Consider the following 27,335-nt stretch of genomic DNA (forward strand, 5'->3'; position numbering starts at 1 on the left):
GCGCATAGACTCCATTAGAGGTTGGATGGCTGATAACTTTCTTCAACTTAATGAGGAGAAAACCAAAGTCCTTCTTTGTGCTTCCGATAAATTTGTGCCCAAGGTTATGGAAAATGTAGGTCCTCTTGCTACATTTGCCAAATCCTCTACTAGGGATCTTGGAGTAAACTTTGACTCAGCTCTGACTTTGGACGCTCATGTTAAATCTCTGGTTTGCTCCTGTTATTATATTTTAAGAAACATTGCAAAGCTGAATCCATTGTGTCATGCTCAGAACTCGAAATTGTCATACACGCATTTCCTTCATCTCGTTCGGACTATTGTAATTCTTTGTTCACTTGTTTATGTAATGCCTCCTGGGAACGTCTGCAGGGTGTTCAGAATGCTGCTGCAAGGCTTCTGACCTTGTCTTCCAAGTACTCTCATGTCACACACCTGTTGATCCAGCTGCACTGGCTCCCCATTAAATTCAGAGTCCACTTTAAGAATATGACTTTAACATTAAGGGCTCTGGATGAACAGGCACCGACATATATCAGAGATCTTTAATATCCATACATCGCCAGCAGGTCCCTGAGATCATGTGATCAGGGCTTGCTGGTTGTAAATTTCAAAACTCAACCCCATCAATTAATTTGTTTTTGATTGAAATTGAATATTACTTAAACTCTCTTAAATTAACTTCCAATAAAAAAGGTTTATCATTGATTGGAGTTCATTCAGAAATGTTTAAGGTATGAGCTGTCACAACTTTCAAGTACAAAGTTGTTATGAAGTCTGTCACATCCCCCCCCCCCCCCTTTTTGTCTTTTTTTATCCTTTATTTATTTATCCTTCTTATTTCATTGTACTGTATATTGTTACTCTTATTTGCCTTGTATATCTACTGTACAAACTGAACTGGAATGACTGACTGTTCGCTTTATAAGTTCAATAAAGTTTGGAAAAAACCCCCTCTTGGCCGCTCCCTTCTGCCGTATTTTGCGGCAAAATTATCCACACCCACCGCCGCGCTATGAATTGTTGGATATATGGGACCACGAAGCGTGCACCGGACCACGCTTGATATTTGGGGAAATCGACGGCGCATTTGGAGTATGCATTTGAAGTACACTTCGAATTGGGACAGCCGTCGTCGCGTGGCGGTGACGTAACCGCACTTGAAATGCGTACTTCAAGCGTGCAGACCCTGAATTGGGACACAGCCTTACTCTGCCCAGGCTGCTACTGGTCTCTAGGTGACGCTGTGTTGTAGCTGATTGGCTGACGCGGTCGTGCGGTACGTCCTGTACGTTTTCTGCTGACACGTGACAGTACCCGGATTTTGGTGACGTCGCAGAACAACAAAGATGGCAGGAATAGGAACCAGCACGTACTGGGAAGGTAAGGCAACACTCGAGCCTGTTTACAGCAAGTAGTATTATAACAGCACTTTTTTTTTTTTTTTTTTTACCGTTTTCATAATATCAGCAATCAATTTGCCCCTGTCACTCCACCTCTGGCTGTAAGAAACATGGTTTAAAAACATACATGCCACTACAATACCAAGTTAGCTCCCAACAAGCTAGCGAACTAGACGCCGTGTAAGTTCATTTAACTCTGTTCCTTCGGCGGTTTAAGCCGTGTCGTTGATCTAAACAGCTTATCAGCCTGGCACATCGAGTGTGTCAGCTGCTTCGTTAATTGTCGGCAGTGAGCAGATAGCGTTTTCATATTTTCCCCCCCTTGGTTAATGTAGTGTTAAAACAATGAGCTTTGTTGCTATAACGGTCTTGTTGCTTTAGCTTTCGGTAGCACAGGAGTTTTTTTTTGTTGATGTTTAATGCAGAAAACAAAATGGCATATTTTTTAAAATTGCCCCCCCCAATCCGGTGACAACTGATACAACTGTATCAGTTGTCACTGGATTAGAGGCGGGGTACTCCCTGAACAAGTCACAACTAAAACAACTAAATTGCTCATGGGACATTTCACCTTCGTAGTACCATGTTGGACCCGACTTTGGTCAGAGACTTTGGTCTATATTCGCATGAAAACATCACACAGTTGGCGCCAATTTGTGAATCTCCTGTACCACTACATCCCAAAAATGCTCTATTGAGATCTGAAGCCAGTGGTAGCCATTTGAGCACAGTAAAGTCATTATCATGTTCAGGAAACCAGTTTAAGGTGATTTGAGGTTTGTGGAATGGTGTATTATCCTGCTGGAAACAGCCATCAAAACTGTGGTTATAAAGGGATGGATATGATCAGCAACAAGACTCTGGTAGGCTGCTGCATTTAATTAATAATAATAATAATAAATTTTATTTATGAGCGCCTTTCAAGTCACCCAAGGACACTTTACAATAGGATAAAACACTTAGTAATTGATGCTCATTTGGAGATAAGGGACCTGGTAATAGCCAGCAGACCATTATAACACCACTATGAGCTTGAGCTATTGATTCAAGGCCAAATGGAGCCATGTTTTCCTGTTTTTTTTAGGATCCTGCTATTTTAATGTTGCAGCAGAAATTAAGACACATGTACCAGGCAACGTTTTTCCAATCCTCTACTGTCCATCTTTGGTGAACCTGTGAACTGTAATCTTACTACCCTGTTTTGTCCTTAGCTGTCAGAAATGACACCCAGTGTGCTGTAGGTAGGTTATCTGCTTTAAGGTTTGATGTATAGTGCATTCAGTGATGTTCTTCTCCATACTTTGGTTCTTACAATTGTTTTTGTTTTCTATTTAAGTAGTTCTTGTTGCCTTCCTGTCAACTTGAAGCAGTCTGCCCATTCTCCTCTGTCTTCAACAAGGCATTGTCTGCCAGGGAATTGTTGCTCACTTGATATTTTATGTTGATATTTTATGTTTTTGGACCATTTTTTTGTAACCCCTAGAAATGGTCATGTGGAAAAATCCTGAGTCTGAGTTTGTGAAATACTCAGACCACCCTATCTGCCATCAACAACCATGCCACATTCAAGTCACACAAATAACCTTCCTTGACAATTTGAACTTCAACAGGTTGTCTTGACTATGTCTTGACTTGACTATGCCTAAATGCATTGAATTGAAGCAAAAATTTCCCCGTTGTGGGATCAATGAAGTCTTATCTTATCTTATCTTATCTTATCTTATCTTATCTTATCTTATCTTATCTTATCTTATCTAATTGATTGTCTGAGAGTGTCACCATCTACCGGAACCGTGTTTGCACATATACTTGGCCAATAAACACGATTCTGATTCTTCTTATTATGATATTTGCTTTAATGAGTATTTGGATGTGTGTATTAAACAAATTGGCTAGAAAGTGTTTAATAGTGCAGGGCAATATGGCCAAAAATATTTATCACGATATATATTTTGAAATTTGCAATAACGATATAACTGACGGTAAGCACAACCAGAATTCATACATACGGCGCACTTCAATTTTTCAGAAAATCAAAGGATTGATTTTAAGAGCGACTTATTTTCCAAAAAACACGGTAATAACGACAGCCCGCTAGCATGCTCTACCAAAAATAGTGCTTTGGTGTGTATCTGACGGACGAAAGCTAAACCAGTTCCACACCACTGAACCATTTTTACAAACCAATTCTGGTTCATCTGTTTCATTCAACGATCTGCTTTCGCCCTTCTCATTCTCTGTCGCCGCCATGCTTTTTCTGCCAGGTGTGTATGAAAACAAAGGCACTGCGCATGCACGCTTTACCCATATTCTATCGCGATATTTCATTTTCTTATCATTGCCCAACATTATACCGGTATTACCGTGAACGGTATGATAGGGCCCAGCCCTAGTGTTTAACATAAATTATTCCTCTGTATAGGTTTCAGTGTTACATTTTTTGGATATCTGATATAAAATATTTTTAATAGAAGATGCACAAAAAGATTTTCAGTTTTGAAAATCTTGTCATGGTGAAATTTTGTTCTACATAGCTCTCATACTCTACTATACACTCTCTGCACAGTCAGCAACAGACAAAATAGACATCACAGCTGAGCAGTAGAGTCAAGTTGTCTTCATGTTGAGTTGCTAATTAAGAAAATAGCATTACAAAAAAGTTGAATGGACCATCTATCTATCTCTCTCTATCTAGCAATCAATCATCTACTCTGGGGCAATACTTAATTGATGGTGTTTTAGTTATTTTTAAGTATTTTATTGGGTTGATTGCTTCTGTTACAGATCTGCGAAAGCAGGCCAGACAGTTGGAGAACGAACTTGACCTGAAGTTGGTCTCTTTCAGTAAATTATGCACCAGCTACAGCAGCTCCAGAGATGGACGTCGAGGAGACACGTAAGATTTAGGCTTCTCACTCAACCGCAGAGTTAATAACTACTAAAAAGCTGAAACAATTAATATTCTTTTAGCAATAAATCTTTACCAAATGTAAAGATGTATTTATTGTATTTTATTGTTGTCATATTTAATCACATATTTAATATTATTCTTAAAAACAACGATATAGTAAAAAGATATAAAGATATAATAAAAGCAAAGATTGGTTCCAAAGCTTAAACTTAATGTTTTTTATTTTATTTTATTGGAGTTGAAAATGGGTTACTAGTCAAAATGTTATTATTTTTAATTATATTCATCATTCAGAGTTTTCATATCTAGCCTGAATTGTAATTGTTAAAATGCATATTTGTTAATCAGCTAATCTACAGCCACCCCTAAAGTAGCTTGAATGGAATATTCTAACACAAAAACTACATGTTTCTTTATTGCAGACCTTAAGGATTTTGAGACCAAGTAGGCTTTTGAAACATTACCAATCAAGAAAAAAAAACTTGATTACTTACTTCTGTTTGATTACAGTTATTTATTTTTTACTAACAGCTTTAAATTCTTTATTTGATGAATGTGTAATTTCTGCTATGAAATAAAGCACATTTCTTATCCATTAAACACAAGAAAACAGTACAAGATTTTTTTTAATGTGAGTTAAAAACCAATTACAAATAAGCTGCTTTAAATAAAAATTCTTAATATTCTTCCATCTTATTTTTCCTTTCAGGTCAGACACCACACCTCTGCTAAACAACTCTACCCAGGACAGGATGTTTGACACCATGTCAGTGGAGATTGAACAGTTGCTAGCCAAAGTAAGTAAATTGTCTCAGGTCAGTGGAAAAGGACGGCAAAAAGAATATAATAAGAACAGAAATGGAAATATGCCTCGTCCTTCGTGTCTATCCATCCGTCCACTCTGTTTCCTTCTCTCTCTCAGCTGACTGCAGTGAATGACAAGATGGCGGAGTACACCAACTCTCCGGGCGCAGCTGCTCTCAACGCTGCTCTCATGCACACGCTCCAGAGGCACAGGGACATCCTACAGGTTTCCTGTCTTGTTCCTTTTTTCCTGTCGCTCATCTGTTTTCTATAGTTTTTTTTAACATTTTTATTTAATTGAAATCATTTTCTTTCATAGCGACTTCTTCTCAGTTATAGTTACTGAACTCAATGAAGAGCCCAAGAACTACTTTCTAAAGCACATACTGAGTCTTAGGCTACGTTCACGCTGCAGGCGAAAGCACATCAAATCTGACTTTTTTGACCCTGTGCGACCCATATCCAATCATGGTGTGACAGTGTGAACGGCACAAATCCGATATTTTCAAATCCGATCTGGGTCACTTTCGTATGTGGTGCTGAATCCGATACATATCTGATGTTTTAGAAAGGGACTGCTGCTTGAATGGTCAGGTCGCATTAAATCCGTCTTCTACGTCACTGACACAAGACAGACACCAATTATCAGTGCCGGAGAAGCGCCCGATAAGACATCGCGAACGCTTCCTGGCCGTCCATTGCAGATGTTAGTGAAACTGTTGGGAAGACAACGTTGGAGAAACGTGAACATTTTATTTGTACTGTATAATCTGCAGATTCTGACAGAAATCTGCAACTGTCCTTTGAAGCACCGCTCCTCTAAAACAGCAATAAGGATAATTATTAGGCCATATGTAAATAACAAAATAACTTTATAACTTAAAGCAAAATTGAGAAACGTGAAGTCTGAAACAAGTCTTTATATTAACGGCCATCAGTCAAACAATACTGTTTGGTCTGGGTCTAAACAGAGCGCGTTGTGTGTGACGTCTTCTTTTGTGCATGCAGGCCGCTTTGAGGGTTCACACTAAAGCGCGTTTGCTGTCACATTTTATTTGTAGTATGAAGAAGTAGACAAAAAAATCGGATTTGATCAAAAAATTGGAATTGAGTAATAAGACCTGCAGTGTGAACCTAGCCTTAGTGGTTCAGTTTTGTCCTGTTTACCACTTGTTTGTTTGTCTGTCTTTCCTGTATTCCTTTTTTTAAAAACAAAACAAAAAAACCTTTATTTTCCTCGAAGGACTACACACATGAATTCCACAAAACCAAAGGCAACTTTTTGGCCATCCGGGAAAGGGAAGACCTTCTAGGGTCTGTCAGGAAAGACATTGAGTGAGTACTCAGCCACAGCACCTTCTAATTTCATTTAGCTTTTATAGCAGTGTGGGAATGTTTTAATTAATTAATTAATTATTATTTTTATTAATGTCGTTGTTGTTGTTGTTTATTATATTATAGTAAATGATAAGATCCTACACACGCATGCTTTCTTGTGTTTTGATCTGAAAGGGTGCTGAGCAATAAAAACGGTCAAGCACTGCTCTTATGTCGTAGACCTTATTCCTGAGAGGAATACGGTAATTGAAACTTCACTTCCATTTGGCATGTTCTTGAACAAATAGAAGATTCGTGCTCACTTTGGCCTTGCATTGAGGAAGTGCATCCTCTCTTCAGATTTGCACAGTTTGAGGGAATTTATTGAAACGAAGGTCTCCCTAGACCATGAGTCTTCTTTTTGCAGTGGCTTATTGATCTGTGAAGGCACTGATGATGGCAAACAGTGAGCACTGCAGGATTCTTATTGATCCTTCCCTGTCCATCTAGAGTACAAAGAGAAGAGTTCTCATGCAGAGGCGTCTTGCAGGCAGGCATACATGTTCAATAGGAATACACTCACTTAACTATGTATAAATATACAAATGTAGTATTCATTAAGTAATTTATAAAGCTCTTAAGGAGCTTACTATAAATTAAAATAGTTTACATTTTTCCAGAATGACCTGAGTGTGAAAAAACAACAGATTAAACAGCATTGGGTGCAGTTTTTCATTTAAATTATGAAACTAAGGATAGGGTACAGGATACTAAGCAGACTTTTGTGTAATACCAATTTGTGTCACGAGATGTTGTATCAAGTCATTGGACCCTCGAGTGTGTCTTGAGTCCAGCACAAGAAGAAGGTAAAATACCGATGAAATGACAGATATTGTGGTGAATCAGACACTGCTAGAAAATGATGCCTTAACCACCAGCAGCAGTAAAGGAGCAGTCAAATGCATGATTTTATTCTCTCTGTTTTAACAGAGGATGGGAGAGGTTATCAAATATAGTGTGAATCTTTACTTAATAAAGTATTAATCAGGATTTTCATTACATTTGAAATCACTGAAAGTAATATTTTTTTTAAGGACGCAAATGTATCTCTTTATTTTAGGAGCCACTTCATTACATAGGACATCGGTGGAGCTTTTTTTTTTTTTTTTTGGCCAATTGTTTTTATTTTGGGTTTTTTTCCACTTTAATGTTTTTTCTGCTTTTTCACCACTTTAAAAGCACCTTTGTCTGATCTTTTAAGTGCAAAAGATGCATTTTCATACAGTTTTCTAGCATGATGTGGCAACTTATTGCCTAGCAACCGGAAAATGACTTTTAATTAAAGAGACCACCCCTTATCTGAATGATCCTAAGTATCAATACTGGCAAATAATAGACAGAAAGCAATAAGATGTGACTTGAAAATATATGACAAAATTCTGTTGTCGAAAACAGCAAAAACAATTTCCTGATCACAGAATTCTGGACTTTGTGTTTTTACATTGTCTTCTTGGCAGCACAGTTTAAGCCTTGGCCTATCTGAACACTAACGTAGTTACAAGATGCTTTTATAAAATACAATTTTGGGGTCAGTACAGAAATGTGTAAAATATCATGACATTAATACAGTGATGGAATATCTGGTGCAGCTAAGCATTTTCTCTTTTGTCAGGCAGAGGGCAGTAGAGCTCTTGGCTGTGAAGTAAATGGACCAGCACACGTTTCAGAATATGTTTTCCATGTGGTAACAAGGAGTCCGAACTATCTAATTGATACAAGCACTCAAATGAAACAGTGAGGCATATATCAAACACCATATCAATAACTTGCATTGTGCTTACAGACTACTGAAGCACACACACACCACATTCATAGTAATAGCATGCTGCAGAGCTGAGCTGAGATGTAACAACCCTTCTTCTCCTGCTTTGATTTTTAAATGTCAGCAACAAAAATGACAGTTTTCTATGATTTACATTGGTGCCCTTTTAAAAAGCCTCGCCGGAGTGATGAATCGGTCTGTCAGTACAAAGAATTCTGGTCCCACAGAAGCATCAGCCCAGTTGCTAGGGTGGTCAGATTGGGCTCAAGGCAGTCACTCTGGGGTGTACTATATGTGCTCATAGCCTTCCTCCTCCCCTGCTCGACGAGAGGGTGGGGCAGTGTTAAATGACCAGAAACGAAGAAGGCATGGGAGTCAGCAGTTCAGGGCTGCTGATAGCTAGAGATTCATCAAACAGAAAAGAATGGGTTTGCTGTGTTTACTTTGTGAGTGGTGCAACGCCCATTCATCACTTCTGACTGCTCAGTAGAGGAGAGCACGGTTCTTTTTCTGTTTCTTCATTAACCATAAAAAAAATCTCTTTTTCTCCTTTTTTTTTTCTCTAGGAAAACAGTTCTTTGAATTTTGCTTTGTTCACTGCAGCAGCTTTAATTCAAAAGATCTGACAAAAATGACACATTTAAGGAATCATAATTTTTAAATGTCCCTGCAGTTTCTCAGACTCAGACCTACTTGGGCAGTTGGCCAATCATGGCTTATAGTTTTATGGAAACGCAATATTTAGTCTGAAGAATTATTATTATTGCAAAGGGTGGCATCCTTGGTGTGAAAATACAAAAAGGAAATTAGATATTTGATGCAGTGTTAAAAAAAAAGAATGGGTTAGAAACACAAAAAGAGCCATGAAAGACAATCAAGTCGTTAAAAAAAAAGTTTAAAATGCTTACCTTCTCTGTCTGGCTTTTCTGATTAATTAATCATTACATAATCACTGTATGCAATAGCCATATATGCTACAAATATTAGCAGTTTGTGTGAATTAGTAAAGCGCTACCATACCAGTAAAGCGATTAACACCTTTAACGCTGTTATCACATTGCTAATGTGCAGTTTAAGGAACAAGGCCTTTACATTTTTATATTCCTTGTATATGCTGTGTGTTTTAGTGGTCCTTGCAAAGAAGAGTGAGATCTGCAGGATAAAACGCAGATTGTCACCTCACTTTGAAAGTTTGCCAGCCTTTGGTACCCTGTGGCAATCTGCTTGTGAAAATTACATTGGCAGCCTTACAGATTGCTCCTTTTTGATTGACTTCTGATTCTGATGTATGCAAAGTTACAGAGACAAGAATTGGGATCAAGGCTGTCGCCTGTTAACTTGGGCTGTCATTTTAGATTTCTTATCTACACTTTGAAAACTTGATTTTGACACACAAGTAAATCTGACATTGCCTAAATGTTGAAAATTACCATTCATTTAAAAAAAAAAAAAGTATTATTCACGAGTGTATCTGCCTGCCTTTTTAGGACATACAAGAGCGGTTCTGGGGTCAACAACAGAAGAACAGAGCTGTTCCTAAAGGAGCATGAGCATCTGAGAAAGTAAGTTCCCAAAGCATTTGTATTATTTAACCATAGCAGTTAAAAGTAGAATAAGGTTGCCATCCTAAATGTGAAATAGTCAGATATTTTTTTTAGGAAAGCAAGCTGGAATAACCTTGATGGCGCAGGCCCACGATTTGGGAAAAACAAATAAAAATGTCTTTTTCTGACACATTCATTTGTTCTCTTCATGCGTTTACTTCATAGCAGATGTGAAGTTCTTCTGTTAATTCATAACTTAAGGTCTTATATGAGCATGCATGACAGAGAAGATCAAATCCTGATCTCTAGCAACCTTAGTATCCCACAATCTTTTGGCTGACTCTCAACCCCTGCAGAACAGCATGTGGTTCTTTTTTTATGCGTTTCCCTGTGTTTGTGCCAGAGGTGTTAGATGCACACTGCATGGAAAGTAAAATTGGATAGCAGCAGGACACACACACACACACACACACACACACACACACACACACACACACACACACACACACACACACACACACACACACACACACACACACACACAAAGAAACGAAACACAAATTTACCACAGAGCTATTTACATGGCCAATACATAGCAGTGTGACTGATTAGTATTTGCATTTGTTTCCCATATCAAGTTCTCAAAGGAATAATGCTGCAATTATTCCCTCTCAAAGACCTCTCCATTCATTTTCTAACAGGCTTTACCTGCTCCCACAATGCATGGCTAATATTTATATACTGAAATTGATGTTTATGTAATGACCCTTTAAAATACAGTGTGGTCTAGTTAAATAACTTTAATCGCATAGCATTTTATGGATTTTTTTATGTCTTTGAAATAAAGCAGTTACACTTTTTTACTATATGTTCAGTTAAATATAAATTTGCATTTAAATTAGTAACTAACACGAAGCAACTAGCACGAAGGTCAGTAACGCTCCTGTTTCAACAACATTAAATTGTATTTAACAGGTATCTTAAATGTTAATCTAGCCACCTCCTCCAGCTTGTTTGAGGAAACACCAAGAGATTCCCAGGGCAGCCGAGAGCTATTATCTGTCCAACGTGTCCTGGATATGAATATGATCCAGAACCTTATTCTTTTGGTCACTACCCAAGGCTCTTTACAATAGTTGAGCGTAGGGACGTTGGACGACCAGTAAATCGAGACCTTTGCTTTTTCGCTTTGAGTCAATCTCCCACTCCCCTTGCCCATCACTCCTAAACAAGACCTTGAAATATTTAAACTCTTCCGTGGGACAATAACGCATCCCTGACCCGGAGTGGGCACTCCATCTTTTTCTAGCTGACGACCATGGCGTAAAACTTGGAGGTGCTGATTCTCATTCCGTCGCTTCATACTCGGCTGCAAACTGCTCCAGAAAAAATGAACAGAATCTGTGACAAAGGGCAGCACTAGCAAAGTCCAAAACCCACTGGGAACGAGTCTGACTTATTGCTGGCTATGCGGACAAAGCAACAGTTTCTGTGGGATCGAATGGGTCTTGGCAACGGGTCCGACCACGCATACTCCCGAAGCATTTCACACAGAATACTCAGAGGGTATGGCTTCTGCAAGTCCGCAAAACACATGTAGATTGCTTGGGCTACCTCCCATGAACCCTCAATCATTCTCAAGAGTATAAAGAGCTGGTCCAGTGTTCCGTGACCAGGGCAGTTATTTGGGACAAAAACCACATTGTTCCTCCTGTATCCCGAGGTTCGACTAACCAGCTGTTAGTCGAACCTCAGATACTCTACTTTCCAGCACCCTGACATAGCTTTTGGGAGGCTGAGGAGTGTGATCACCCTATAGTTGGAGCACAACCTCTGGTCCCCCTTTTTAAAGATGGGAACAACCACCCCAGTTTGCCAATCAGACCTTTGGATTGTCAAAGATCTTTTACCGTCCAACAAAATTCTTAGTTAAAGTCAGCAGTGCTCCACCCACACTATACACAGTGCAGGTAGACCACCACTTTCCCCTCCTGAGTCAACTGATTGTTTTCCAGAAACCATTCGAGGCAGTCAAAAAGTATTTTTCCATGGCCTCTCCAAACTCCTCCCACAGCCCAGTTTTTGCTTCAGGCACTGCCCGAGATGTGTTCTGCTTGGCCTGTTGGTAACTATCAGCTGCCTCCAAAGTCCCACAGGCTAACCAAGCTAGGTTAGGACTCCCTCTTTAGTTCGATTACGCTCTTCACCTTCAGTGTCGACCATTTGGTTCAGGGGTTACACCCATGCCAGACACCAACTACCTTGCAGCCACAGCTCTGTGTAGCAGGTTCAGCAATGACTCAATGTCCCTAGTCTACCAATGGAATGTTGTCGAAGCTCTGCTGGGAGTGGAAGTGGCCTAGGGTGTACCATATGTCTCTGTGTTTTTTGTTTATTTGTTTGTTTTTTGACGGTATGTCTTTATAGCACCTATTTAATGGTACTGATAAACAGTATCAGTAAATTTAATACTGCAGTGAAAGTGTCCATGGCTCCTTCATCTCTGTATTCTGTAGGTCTGTAGTCAGTTTTATTTAATACAGTGCCAAATTACAACAACAGTCACCTCAAGGCGCTTTATGTTGTAAGCTATACCCTACAATAATACAACAAAGAAAACCCCAACAATCATATGACCCCTATGATCAAGCGGTTTGGCGACAGTGAGAAGGACAAACTCCCTTTTAACAGGAAGAAACCTCCAGCAGAACCAGGCTCAGAGAAGACGACCATCTGCCATGAGTGGTTGGTGTGCTGTGTCTATTTTTCTCTTTGTCGTCCCCCATTTCTTTTGTGTTGTCCAGAAGGAAATGGAATGCGGTGCTACAAATGCTGTGACTCTTCTATACTGACCTATAGGTGGCAGCAACATGCCAAGATATATAGCAATGTGCAAATAAAGATGAAGAAGAAGAGGACTGCAGGCCAAAAGAAATGGATGTAAATAATTGAGAGGAAGGAAATGGATTCAACACATTTGTTAGAGCTCAAGGATATAATCAAAGGTATTGCTGAGTTAAACAGAATAAAAAATGAGCAGAGGTATTCTAGCGTTCACAAAACACTCAATATTTGATGGTTAATTGGAGTACAATTCAGCCTGTGTAAGTTCAGTGGTTTTCAAGAATCACATAGGTACTGCTGACTGCTGAACTGTATAACATGACATTTCATTACCATGAATTGTTCAGGTGGGAAACATTTGGTCCTAGCATTCATATGGATGCTACTCTAACGCATTACTGCCCATGTTATTGGACACCGAGCAACCCCCTGATGGGGTTGGCGTCCCACAGAGAACAGTGTATCTTACCACACCACAGAAACTGCTCAGTGGATGTATCATACAACCCATATAACACAATGGATGCTTTAACAGCATCCCAGTACCAGACAGTACTCCTGTGACATAATAGCTGGAGATGGCTTCTATTTCGTGGCTGATAAATGAATATTTAGGTGTGCTCATTTTAGCACATGAGGGAGACAAGTTAATGCTTCAAGTGCTTGAGTGGGTCGAAGAATATTTTGGCTCCAAACATCTTAACTGAATATGTAATATAAATTATTTTAAAATGAAGATTATTTAAAAACACACACACAGCTAAACATTACCATTTGAGATGCTTTCTCAGCAGTCAGGCTGTTTTGCTTGTCATTTGCATTTGATCAGGATATTGTTAATTAAATTTTGTTATTAAACCACAGCCCATACTATCTATAGGGCTTCCCCTTACCATTGGCATAGATGGGAGGGAAAGTGGATACTGGAGATGAGGATTGAGTTACACTTGATTGATCCTATTAAAGCCATAAAACAGGAAAGGGAAAAGAGAGAAAAGGGATGTAATGTGTTGGTGAGTATCACTGTTATCCACAGATACCCGATAAATATGAGAGATTTGAGTGAAAATCTTACTTTCCTGGCGCAGTCTGTGATGATCTCTTGTCAAAGGTGACTTTTATGGAAAAGTAGCATGAATAATGAGGTTTCTTTTATGTAAAGCTGCATGATCTGTTTTAATTTATTGAACTTTTTTTGCTTCATCATGCTGCCCCAATAATTTAGCGTGGAAAATGTAAGTAGGAGGCCTTGTGTAATGACTGTGTTTGAACCATTTATAAATTGGCAAATGATGGCTTGAGGCTGCCAAACTGGTCAGCTAAGACTAATCAATTTGCAGCCTATAAAACAGCTCTCTTGCAGTTAATCTACAAGCTACTGCAGTGAGTGAAATGCTTGCAAATCTCTATTGATTCTTAAGAGAACCCACTGAAACAAATATCAGTGAGCAACTTTTATTTATTTCATGACTGCACCTTCAGATATGAAGATTCATACCTATGTTTTATCATCTGAGAAGGGGTCCGCTTTACCATAGGAGTGAAAATATAAAGAAAGGAGACAATGTGGCAAGCATCTACAAAAAAAAATCATCCTCTTCCTCCTCACCTCAAGATTCATCACCTGAGCTGAAGTCAAGCCTCTAACACATGAAAATGTGTATAAACATGTTTATGTGTTCTAGATATTGTTGCAATTACTCATTTTCAGCAGCTACGAATGAGCCGGCTTTAACAACAGTAGCTGGTTGTAAGCTATTATGCCAGCTAACGTTAGGCTTCAGTGTCTTAAAAATCACATTTTCTCACTGACAGTTTGACACTCTGCGAATTAACTCTCGTATTTGTTCTCATGTGAGAATATAATTTGAGTCCAGTTAAAAAAAAAAAAGTTTCATTAATGCTCGGTAACAGTGGATAACAATAGCTAACAGCGGTGCTAACCGACAGAAAAGTTCATTGTATCCTCAACATCTCACCTCAGTATTGCTGTCCTCAGGAAAAAGTGAGCTTCTCTGACTCCATGACTTGTATCGGATTCTTTTCACAAAGATTTACAGCCTCCTGTAAATGGTTACATAAGCTTGTCATCTGGCATATAAACAGTGGACTGGTTAGATTTTCTTAACCAAATCCAGTTGTTAAGTGATGACGTATAAACCCTGCTTCCAGGTCCAAACTACTCTGCGTTTATTAAGTGATCACTGTTGGCCTCTCTCGGCAGCACATTTTAAAGATTGGTTTTTAAAACCTTACAGTATAACTACAGACCAGCAAATACAACAACATATTAATTAGGGGTGGGGGAAAAAATCGATACTGTGTAGTATCGTGATATTTTGTTTGCTAATAATGTATCGATACAGGGACAGCAGAAATCGATATTTTGTTACAAAAAACGTTTTTGTGGACTGGAACATGCTCTGACTTCAGAGCATGTTGATCAGCTCCTTTTTCTGAGCAAGAATCCTGACATTCCTTCACTGTCCAAATGTGTTTAACTTTTTTTTTTTTTTTTGGCAGCGATAAACTAAATTTAAGACATGTTTTATTTTAATTAAGTTTAAAACTTTTTTATTTAATGTAAAATTATATTTTGTTTTAATTTACTTTCAAATTCTTCAGTTGCTGAATGGGCTGCATAGTTTTCATAAATTGCATAGTTCAGAATAGCTATAATTGTACCAGATGGTTGCATTCAGTTAAGTTGGACTAGACTGTAATACAAACCGTTCAGTTTGTCAACAATAAAACTGACTGAAATGAGAGAAAGACTGAGTGTGAGACTTTGATATTAGATAAAATGAATATTGATAAAGCTTACCTTTATGTACAGAATCTGAATATCGCAAAATATTTTTAAAAAATTGCAATAATATCGTATCGTGCGTTAAGTATTGTGATAATATCGTATCGTGGGATGTATGGTGATTCCCACCTCTAATATTAATCACTAACCTTGTATTGTGGATGGATTATCTCAGTTGTTCTCCTGACTGAAGTTTGGCCCGTTTACAGCATCCTGCCATGCAATTGCATTTGTCCCTAACCATTGGAAACCCTCACATTAACTTGAATCAAGTGGAAAAAAGTTAGCGTTCATCCTCCAGCTTTACCGTGTTTACAGTATATTATGCTAACCATAACTGTGTAGCTAGCCACCACTTACCACATCATTATATACCAGCTTGCTCAACTTAAGTAACCCTACAAACGTCACTGCTGTTTAGTTTTTTGTCTTTGTTTATGTCAGAAGTGATAGCAGAGCGGTATGTATTAATTTTTTCTGAAATCCCTCAGTCAGAACATGCTATATTATCTTTAGATGGAAACTAGCGAGCCAACTCCCTGCTAACTTCAAACTCCGTTAAACTTCATAAATTCTGTTTTCGTGGATGCCTGGATGTTAAATTTAATTGTTACACCTGGTAGAGCAGCCACACTCATCATTTTATTAAAGATGAAAGAATTTAGACCATTTTTAACTCTCAGTGATGCCACGTTGTCCGTTTGACTGTGGGACCTGAAGCGGAGTTTGGACCCGGAAATGGATAATGACGTCAGACTTAAAGACAGGATGGCAAACCAAATAGTGAAAGACTATTTTTTTGTTTGTTTGTTTATTTGCTTGTTTGTTTGTTTTTTTTAACACACAAACAGTAGTAGAAACACACCGATTGGCCACAACTATTACTGGGTACAGTCTAAATTTAATGTTTTCGATCTCTCTTGGTTGACTAAAGCTGCAACTATAGCTAGGATTATGTACTTAAATTGGAAGGTGTAAGAAAAAAAACTTGAATGAAGTTGAATCCAGTCTATAATCTACTGACATCTAGTGGTGAGGTTTTATACACTGTAACTTTAAGATAGCTTTCATCAGTTTTCAGTATGTGGTTCTACAGCAGTCAGATGTTTCTACATATTAGAGCTGAAAGCTGTTTTCAGTTTTGTCACTGATACTCATTGCTTTAGCTTTAGTTTATAATAGTCTTTGGCAAGTGTAACTTGATGCCATTTAGTAATTAAAGCTACTATAAATGCTGCTGATCTGTTATTTCGCCTCATCATTGGTTCTTTCTCCATCCTTGTAGATCTGTTTTTCCATTTCTCTTTGCCATAGAGGTTAGCCTTCATAAATAAACAAGAGATAGGGAGGGAGGGAGGGGTAAGTCCATTAAAAGTTCATGCTGCAACAGCTTTAATGGTAGTGGTCACATAAGGACTTCTAGTTCAAACTCACAAGGAAATCCAATGATGATTCTCTGGATGCTTTTCTTTTCACTCACAAAGTTGAGTTATTAAGCTTTAAGATATGCTCTGAGTCTTTATTTCAGTAAATACTGTCACAACTCATCATTTTGTGTCCATTTAGGCTCTATAGTCTGCCTGTTTCTAAATGTGTAAGCTCTGTTTGCCAGGCTCATGAGAATTGCATGTGATGCTTTGCTTCAAGTGAAAAAGCATCTAAATATCATCTACATATCAAACAAGACATATTCAAATTGTGCATTTTTATAACAAATAAAAAATTAAAAAGTTAGTGCAGCATAACGAACAAGGGCATCAAATCGCACGATCCATGAGCCACATCCAACAGCTGCAAAGAACCTGCAATTTGTGAATGTTTCTGTTTGCTAATCATTAAGGCCAGCATGGTTGCTGAATAATTGTGTACTTTGCTAAGTTACTTAGGTAATTTAGCAAAGTACACAATAGTAATTTGGTGAGAGTTAGGTATTTTACAACTACAGTGCTTAGGCTGTGTGGGTTAGTTATCTTCACAGTTGTCCAGTTAATCTGTTTTCTTTTAACAAGGACAGTTAATTGCCCATTTTAATAATGAAAATACTCAAATAGCCAGGGCTGGTACTTCTAAAACTGTAGTGGCCAGTATATCATGCCAATATCTCTTTTATAATTTTTTTGCAAGGTCTTGATCATGGTGAACTCTTCAGGTTTTCCACCTAGCATTTTAAACAGGTGTTCAAAGTCTCTCTGTCACTCTGTTGTCTTCAAGATGCCTGCATTTAGTCTGTCTAGCCTGTTGCCGATTTTTAAGTTTGCACCATGGATACACGGTGAAGTGCTTTCTCGTATTTTTTCTATCACATTACAACTTACCACAGAACTAGTTCAGGACGTTTAGAGATTTAATTATAGATTTACCCAACAAAAGTGTTTGTGGACCAATTTGTGTCAGTTAATTTATGTTTTTTCACACTTTTGTAATGATATGAGGACAATACCACAGCTTATTTTAAATCTATCATCCATATCAACCATATTCACTGACTAGCTCACACAAAACAGTCCATTATGATCTATTTCATATCCATTTCCTTGTGAAAGCAATTTAAACATCAAGATTGTTTACGGTTTGGGAGAGAAGACTCATTTCAGTGAGTTGAAAGTGTTTAGCTGCTTACTGGCATGTTCTGATTTTCCTCTCAGTACTTAATGTTGGTAATGTTTTAGTGGGACTTCTCAGTAGCAAAACGTGTACCATAGCTTCATTGACAAATGATTCTCCTACCAGAAACGCTACATCCAGATGAACAGAATGAACTTTCTGGGATTTCCTTACCAGGATGACTGAGCATGCAGTTTATGTTATCTGTTGGCCCTTCAACTAAACTTTGATGTAAACTTTGGAGGTCATTCAAAGCCCTTCTTTGGATATTGGCTGCCTTTTCTTCTTTTCTCTGTCAGGACGATCCCACGCTGCATCAATTATGTTGTGGTACAGGCTCTGGGGAGGCACACCATGCATACATTTAACCCTTGTATGGTGTTCGGGTCTGTGAGACCCGTGTTCAGTTTTTTTCAAAAGAAAAATTAAACAATTAATTATTTTTTCACGTGTAAATGTGTTGTGTCTTTCCACTCACTCCACTTGATTATAACTGATTTATTTATAACATTTTATATAAAAGAAAAACGAGAAGCACATTAATTCATAAATGTGATCTAACAAAGGTAAAGGGAAAAAATTAACCATGTTTGCTGTTCATATGTCTTGTAATTGGGATGAAGTAAACATCTGTTGAGTAATTTAACATAAAATTGTTTGATAGTGTTAATTTGGAAAGCCAAAACTCTAGCGGGTCCACCAGACCCATGAACACTGGCTGAGTAACAAAAATACGAACACCACACAAGGGTTAAAGGACTTGTGGGCAGTACTGTTTTAATCCTTGTAGCCATGATTTTGCAATGCATGTAGTATTTTTTTTTTAACATACTGTTCAGATGAAACCAAAGTGTACATAATTGTCAATAAGCATTCTGTCTGTGTGATCATTTGTTTGTGAATCGCAGCAGATCATATGGACAGTATGGGTTGATTCATCAAAATGGAAAGGGCAATTAGCTGGAAGCTAATGAGTGACTTAATGACGGCAGGAAAACAACTGACCAAGGGAAACAGAAAGAACCCCACTCAAAGCTGAAACCACAGAAATTCTAATATACATAAATGGCACAATCAAGCTCACCACTATAGCTGCAAAATGATTATGGAGGATATAAAGCATAAATCTTTTGCCACATCTCATCTCTGCACATAAAAACTCCATAAATCAAGGCGGATCCCGAGCTTTCTCTTTTTCCTCTTCAGCTCATTATTTATCAGCAGAACACTGTCAGGTGAAGGACAGTTAAAGGCTTCGTTTTTTTGTCGCACCTCCTTCCATCTTTTAAGCAGTCTCTGTCCATATTGCATTCTTAAGTTCTTCTTTTTTGGCCTCTTTCAGACATACAGTGTTTATTCGCACCAATTAATTTAATATTTTATTAACCAAATACTTATTTCAAGTTTTTATGTGTTTTAAAATCTCAGATCCTAGAATATAATTTCTGGTCTTTTTCTAATGCTATAAAGTCTTATTCCTACTGCATAATTGCCTAATTGCAGTCTTCTTCAGTCCACCCACCAGCTCCCATAATACATTTATTAAGTGAAATGGTAACTGGCATCTAACTCATAATGAAGTTAGATGCCAGTTATCATTTCACCTCCTGTAACTGATTTCATTCAGTCAGACAAATGCAGTTACGATCTTACAAACTACTGCCAAAAAAAGGAGGTTGGTGCCAGTGTGGGCAGCTGTGATCCAAGAACAGAAGGATGCACAGCCCACATTGTGAATATGCATTATAGTCCAATTGGTCCTGCCCACTCGCTGCCTAGAAGACAAAAAGTTAAATAAGACATATTACCTTTCAATACCACAGATAGTAGGGAGCTCTAGTGAAAAAAGGTCCCTTGTTATGTCTGGGCTTGGCTTTCTTTACCACCTTTCCTGTAAACACTCACTGCAAAGCAAAATAAAAGTCAGCTGGAGCAGAAAATAGTTCTATCAAGTCACAGATGAAGAAATGGACTGCTAATTGGTACCCAGTAATAGTTTATCAAAACTGAAGCACAGATATCTGAGACTGACTTGACCTCGCAGCAAACCATAATATTATTCAAATAAAAGCGCTCTAAAAGTTTATGATGCAGATGCATGCGTGCACACACACACAAACACAAACTGTGCATTTTCCTTTTTATTCTGAGTAAACTGATATGTTTCGTAGGTCATTATTTTGATTTGCTGTGGTACAAGACAACAGAGTGATATTCACAGGTGGGCAGACTTGAGCAAGTGAGGTACTGGAACCTAGAACGGGAGGTTTGCCCACAGGGAGCATAAATAAAAGTTATAAGATAACTGACTATCCACTAGTCAAAGAAAAATTGGCAGATTAGTCAGCTACCAAAATAGTCTTTAGTTGCCCTAATTGCTAGTAACCTAGAGGAACTACAGTTTTTGCCACATTTTCCAGCTCTTGGTGGTTTACTCTCATGTTTGCCCATCAACAGAGAGAATGACAGAATCACAAAAACTGTGATGCAATCAGGAAGATCTCGCATCTTGCAAGTGAGGTATAAATCTTTTAGCGCCTTCTCTTACTTCATCTCAACATTGTTAAGAGCTTAACGGAAACCGCACATTGAGCATGCAGGTGGAGGATGTGGAGCTGCTGAATGGAAGATGAATGACTGTTGAACTATGAAATACAATCCCTGCAGTTTTGTTTGTTTGGTTGACTTTAGTTCTCTGGAACATTATCCAAATTGATTCCAATTAGAAGATAAACCGCTGAAAGCTTTTTTGCTTATGAGCAACCTGAGACACAAAACAAGTGTTACAGCATAAGAGGTTTGTGTGGGATTAGGAGTGTAGCAGTGCCTTCCACTTTCCCCTCTTTTATGCAGTGATGCAGAACGTTAACCTCCGGGCATCTGAGTTGATTTATCCATGAGGGGAAAATGAACAAAACAAATAAAAAAGAGAAAAAAAAAAGACTAATGCCTTTTTGGTGCAACTCAGTCACTGCTATATGGGCCAAATATAATGGTGTTGTCGCCCTTGCAAACATCAACGGATCCGTTGCAGTTGGCGCATGAGTGTACAATTTGCTGGCGTTTGCTCCCATTTTAATGATAAATCAGTACAGAAGCTCAGAGACTCACAGATTGTACAGGAGGAGATCTTAAAAGACACTCAAAACTGTGCAAGTTTTGTTCTGTTTTTTAATTTAACAGAATCTACCACAACTCTTTCTTTTTTTTTTTTTGTGAAAAAGTATATCAGTCTTCCAACAGCTTGACCAGACCAAACCATACTGTAGCATGGCCTTTGGTTTTGTGTCAGGAAGTATACAAATTCTGCCAAATCAAGCATGCAGATTCCTTGTTTATTCTGCAGTGCTTGTATCAATATCTAACCAGTGCCCTTCCCTTGCGTTTTTCTCTCCTTCTCACTGTCTATAGCTCAGATCGACTGATGGATGACACAATAAGGTAAGCCCTTCTTTCCCTTATTCATCTGTGTCTGGTTCTTACAAAGATTTCTTCTTGTTTGTTGTTGCTAAGTATGTGCTCACAGAGCATTGTTGCTTTGCATTGATTTCCCCTTTATAATGTGGCTGGCTCTTTTCAATATAATTTAAAGTCTCTTAAGATGAGTATTGTTCTGGTTTCTGGCTATAGTTAAAAAATGGGTTTAAAAATTACAGTTCTCTCAGGTGTGACAGATAACACGTTATCTTCTTAAATATACTGAACTGTAGTTTACAGGCTATCCTTTTAAAAAGTTTTGTAGATGTAGTTAGTTTAATCTTAATGACCTCAGTCCAAGGAGAAGAGGCACTGTTTGCTGCACATATTGCATTAAGAGGCACTATCATAATTTGTGATCTGGGATTTTATTCAACAGTTTGCTGGACAGTTTAACATTCCTCGTTTAGGTCACCAAAAAACAAAAACTGACTGATCAGAGTGCACTTCTGTCCTCCAGCTCTGATTCTCATGAGCCGGTTAACACTGACTAGTCGAGGTTGCTGGTATCAGCAAAGTGATTCTTCCTAACTGAGGAGAACATGATCCCCAAAACACAGCTCCAGGCCAAGACTGCAGATTGTCCCCTCAGCAACCTCCAAACCACAGGAGATGCTAAGACCCCACCCACCCGTACTCACACATCACACGCACAACACGTTCAGACGAACACAGTGGTCATAGTCTCTCAGTGCTCAGTCGAAACACACACACACACACACACACACACACACACACACACACACACACACACACACACACACACACACAGCTCATCATGTTTACCAGCCAAAAGAGTAAACAACTGGTGATTTCATTTACTTTGTTTTCACCGGCATCCTCTGGGGATCTTTTACTCTGAGATGGGAGGAATTGGTCCCCTATGACTAGTTCTGTTTGTCACCAGTCTGAATACTAGCATAATCCTACATGTAGTGAAAATTTAGAATAATTGAACATTTTTTGCTCGAATCAAAAATTTTCCTTTCTATAATATGACATATGTTCAAATAGTATATTATTCATTGTGTCGTATATAAGGGGCGTTAAACGGGTCTAAAAGCTTTTATAATTGGCTGATGTCACATCATCTTTAAACCGATTAAATGATGCTTCTCAGCATGTCATGTCTTTTTAAAGTAACTTCTCTCCTTGCATAAGCAAACCAGTACCACTCGCAGCCACTGCTGCTGGCATCTAGCCATTAGTTATTGTTTATAGAACCTGTTTGTGGATCTTTTTTGGTACAGCTGTGGAGAGGTTACTGTAAGAGAAATAAATGATTATTAGGGATTAGTTCTTACAACTAAAAGTTGAACAAAGTGCTTGAAGGTGGGCTCTGAAGCTTGTATTGATTATTTTGTGTAACATAGAGCCTGAAACTTTTCCTGCCAACTGCTCAGCTGCACTTTGCTGCTCTGAAGATTCCTGAGGCCCAAGTTTTAGAACAAGAAGCACAATACCACAGCACATCTGTACTGCCCTTATAGGTGCCTAACCATCTCATAAAGATACTGCATGTAGGAGGGAGGAATAGTGTTTGAATGAGCAGGAATGATCACAATTTTAGGTTTTACCCTTTAAATCCTTTTCTGTAGTTTTGGTTTACAAAAAAAAGTTTAGAAACAGTACTGAATGACACAGGGGATTTACAGCACCACGATGTTTGGTGGAGACAACCAAAGTAAAAAAAGAAAAGATAAAAATTACATTTTCTAACTCGCCTACAGTCAGAGGTACTTTTCCATTACTAATAAAGAGCAAAGACATGAAGGATTGTCACTTTTCTCTACTCATCTGTTTTGCTACATCTTTCTTTTTCTTCAGCATTGCTATGGCGACCAAGGAGAACGTAACCTTCCAAAGGGGCATGCTGAAATCCATACAGAGCAAGGTCAATACTCTGGCCAGTATCCTTTATGTTGCACATGTGCAGTGTTGTATGCGGGGAACCAAATGACCTCCTTTAAAGTTATCTTTAAAGGATTTCTAGACTGAAATCAGTATAGGACATTCAAAAATTAGCGCTCACATATTTGATAGAAAATGGTCTTTCTTATTAGGATTTATAGAAATGTAGCCAGTAATAGTGTTACTGCGGTTACTATATCCCATATTTGTGTATTTTTCCTTAATTTACACTCTTTCAGACCGTTTCCCAGCTATCAACAACCTCATTCAGCGAATCAACCTGCGAAAGAGAAGGGACTCTCTGATCCTTGGCGCGGTGATTGGCGTTTGCACCATTCTCCTCCTGCTCTATGCCTTCCACTGAAACTCAGTCTTTAAAGAGGCAGGATTCATCTGCTCTTTGTAGCATGGAAACTCTCTGGGGGCTGAGCTGAGTGATTGGAGGACCCTGGAGGTTCCCGAGCAGAAGGACATTAAGTTGGTCCAGTTTTGGGACAGGAGCAAATTTTGGCCAACATTTTCTACTGAACCTGTATTTAGCAGCGGGGACAGATGGCGGGTTGGTGGTTGGGTGTTTTCTGCCAACAAGAGAACGAAGACCAAAACTACAAATAAGACTAGATAAAAAATATATATTGATAAATCACCTTGAGAGCAATTCTGTGCCACTGAAAGTGTAAAGAGACTGAGATTGTGTGATGGATTTATTTTTTTTTTTTTCACAGGTGAAGGATTTTAAGCTGAATGGTTGTTTTTAATTGGTGGAGTGGGATGGATAGTTAATTGTGGGCTGTACAATGTGAATTAATAAATTATTCATATCAGTATGTACAACAAAGTGTGTGACACTAGAAGATGCTCATTTAGAACATTTTTGAAACTCTATTATTTGAAACTTCATCAACATTTCTGCATAAATGTAATGCCACCACAAGGCTCCAATAATAATAATAATAATAATAATAATAATAATCTGTTACATTTTATGTGTTTTACCCGTGGAAAGTGGATTTATAAAGTTAATGACAGGTGGGAGAGAGATTCAAGAAAGTGATATTGAGGTTCAAAGGCAGAGCCATCGGTTGTATCTTACATTTTTACATTCAGAGGTTCTGAGCAAAAGTGTTAAGCCACCCCACATTTCTTTGTTTTTGTTTGAAAATGGGAAATATGTGCAGCAGTTTTTTGAAACATTTATAAGCCTGCGTTAACATACAGTTCATAAGGCAAAAAAAGGAGTTTGTACAGTTCTAATAAGCTTGAAAGTCAATATTTCGTGGGACCAGCTTTCTTGTAATTTCTTTTGTCTTCAGCAAAAGTTCTCCAGATTTCTTGATAGACGTTCAAAACTCTTCTTTGGATATTCGATGCCTTTTGTTCTTTGGCAGAGTGTTTGGGATCAATGTCATGCTAAAAAAGCTGATGGAACTGCATGGTGGATCAGTCTGATGATACTTTTGCAAATACAGCTCCAAAACACGACGATTTGAATAAAAACCTGTGTAATGTTGCCTTTCCTCCCTGTTTCTCTACCTTGCACTGAGACCATTTCTGATGAGACTTCAGTGAACAGTAGACGGACAGAAAATTAGTGAAGAAGAAGCCAATATCCAAATAAAACCTTTGAAAGACCTTCAGGAAGACAAAAGCACTATTGCGCAAGAACGCGTTAAAAAAGTCAAGAAAGACTGGCTCAGTGGAAGCAAAATATAAAGAAATGAGGGGTGGCTCAAGACTTTTGGACAGCACTGTCAATAAATTAACTCACAGGTTAATCAGGAGCCATTACTTGTTAAAATAAGGCATTTTTAGTATAAGGCAGTCATGGCATAGAATGAAAACAATCATTACTTGCACACATCCACATTAATATATACATTTCAGTTACTTCTTACTGTAATCTTTTAAACTTGTGTTAAAGTTTTTGTAACTTGCTTGATCGTCTAAGTTCAGTCCTAAATCATTGAATATAAGAAAGCATTAAATAAATGGCAGCTTTTCTCTTTTGGAACAGTTGATCCACATGCTTGCCTGATTGGCTGTTTTCAAAGCCATGCAAAATAAAGTATCTTTTAAGAAGAAAAAAACTGGTGAAATATATTCAGTCACAAACCTTTTTATAGTGCACTGCTTCAAGGTTTCCATAGCAGAAAAATGAAAGCAGGGCTTGATGACCAGCCTCTGGTGGAGTTAAACGTTTTGCACATTTCACAGTGTACCTGGCAGACCTGAGCCTGACTGACTGCGTCTGGTTTGAATCCACTTGGAACTCAAAGAGGCACTAGAGGCGCTGAATCCTTCAGCTGAGAAGGGAATGACGGCAGACAGGCTTCGACTCATTCGATTAAAGTCTTAGTTTGTTGGTGCCGGTGCTGGAATGTGAAAGCAAAGCAGCTGTGTGAGAAACATCAATGCGCTTTTCTCTCACTGCTTCAGGCTGTCAGTTGACTGTAATCCAATACAAAAATGTCCACAACAGTGGAGTGATGAGAGAGCCTTTGGTTTCTTGTTCTCATCCCCTCTGTTTGATGCCTTCCTCACAAAGAAAACCTATATATATATATATATATATATAAATAAAATATGGTCTGTATCCTGATTGGGCATTATGACAGGAATAGCCTTTTCTTCATACTACAGCAGTCAGAAAAGATTGCCACCTGCCCATTAATATCTTACATCCTTTAAGGGGGAAATCCTGCGCTGAAGTCTAAGTATAGCTGAGAAGTGTGTACGTGCTGTTGGAGGACTGCAGAGGTGCAACTCCTGAATGTTTTAGCCACTCAACTAAGTGCTAGATTCTCTCAGAAGAGTCTTGCTACAGTAACTTCTGGCTAGCAAATTTCCTTATTAGAAGGAGCTAAGGTGTAAAGACAGAAATCTTGTCTTTTTTTTTGTGAACAAAGTGAATATTTAAAAAGCAGTTTAAGCATTTGAAACTAAGCCAGGCCTTTATTTGTGTGAGTGTGTGTGGTTGAAGAGAGCCACACACACACACACACACACAAATTCTCTCCTACTCTACAGTCTGTAGCTGTGGTGACCATGATAAATGGTGTTTGTGTTCCCTGAAGTCGAAGTGTGTATGCCCTATGTACAGGGCTTAGATACAATAAAAGCAACAACAGCTGTGCAATCCAATACAGGACTGCAGACAACAGCACCAGTGCAGAGTTGAATCAATACCTTCTTCTGTCAGTCTCAATGAAGACTGAACAATACACAAATATTACATTCACAAATGTACCACAGTGGATTTTTTTTCTTCTCTGTGGGAAAAGCCTTTTTTTTTTCTTTCTTTCTTTCTTTAGACGCCAGTCATGAGAAAAACACAGATGGTCACAGACATGCAAGAAAGTTGGGTGATTCAAAAAATTTAGTTTCATAGTCAGGCTGCCTGAATTTGGCTGTTGACTGACTGACCTCTAGTGCCACCACTAAAATTAACCTTTTAAGAAAATGCATTGATAATTAGTAGATAAATGGAATATGTTTTAGCTGTAAACGTCAAATTCTTGCCAGAATACAATAATAAAAGTGTCCCTTTACTTCTAAAACAATCATTGAGCAGATTTAAAGATGGCAACGGACCGGTAACCATGGCAATGGGCCGCCAACCATGGCAATGCGACGGTAACCATGGCAACGTGTCGGTAACCATGGCAACGCATGTAAACCATGCCATTGGGCCGGTAACCATAGCAACAGGCCGGTAACATCGCAACGGGCCGGTAACGATGGCAACACATGTAAACGCATGTTAACACGTCGGTAACCATGGCAACGTTTCGGTAACCATGGCGACGTGTCGGTAACCACGGCAACGGGCAGTAACCATGGCAACGGGCCGGTAACCATGGCGACGGGCCGGTAGCCATGGCAACGGACC

General features: G+C 38.6%; 1 protein-coding gene across 1 annotated transcript; it reads left to right on the forward strand.

Moving 5' to 3' along the window:
• The first annotated feature begins 1,229 nt into the window (after positions 1 to 1,229).
• gosr1 (golgi SNAP receptor complex member 1) lies at positions 1,230 to 25,999 on the forward strand. Its single transcript, XM_080888975.1, has 9 exons — positions 1,230 to 1,383; positions 4,188 to 4,299; positions 5,024 to 5,111; positions 5,237 to 5,344; positions 6,362 to 6,453; positions 9,745 to 9,819; positions 21,470 to 21,499; positions 23,363 to 23,445; positions 23,686 to 25,999. The coding sequence occupies exons 1-9, from the start codon at positions 1,350 to 1,352 to the stop codon at positions 23,808 to 23,810; spliced, it is 747 nt and encodes a 248-aa protein (XP_080745101.1). The 5' UTR covers positions 1,230 to 1,349; the 3' UTR covers positions 23,811 to 25,999.
• The last annotated feature ends 1,336 nt before the right edge of the window (positions 26,000 to 27,335 follow it).

The sequence above is a fragment of the Rhamphochromis sp. 'chilingali' genome, assembly GCF_963969265.1.
Source record: "Rhamphochromis sp. 'chilingali' genome assembly, chromosome: 8".
NCBI lineage: Eukaryota > Metazoa > Chordata > Actinopteri > Cichliformes > Cichlidae > Rhamphochromis > Rhamphochromis sp. 'chilingali'.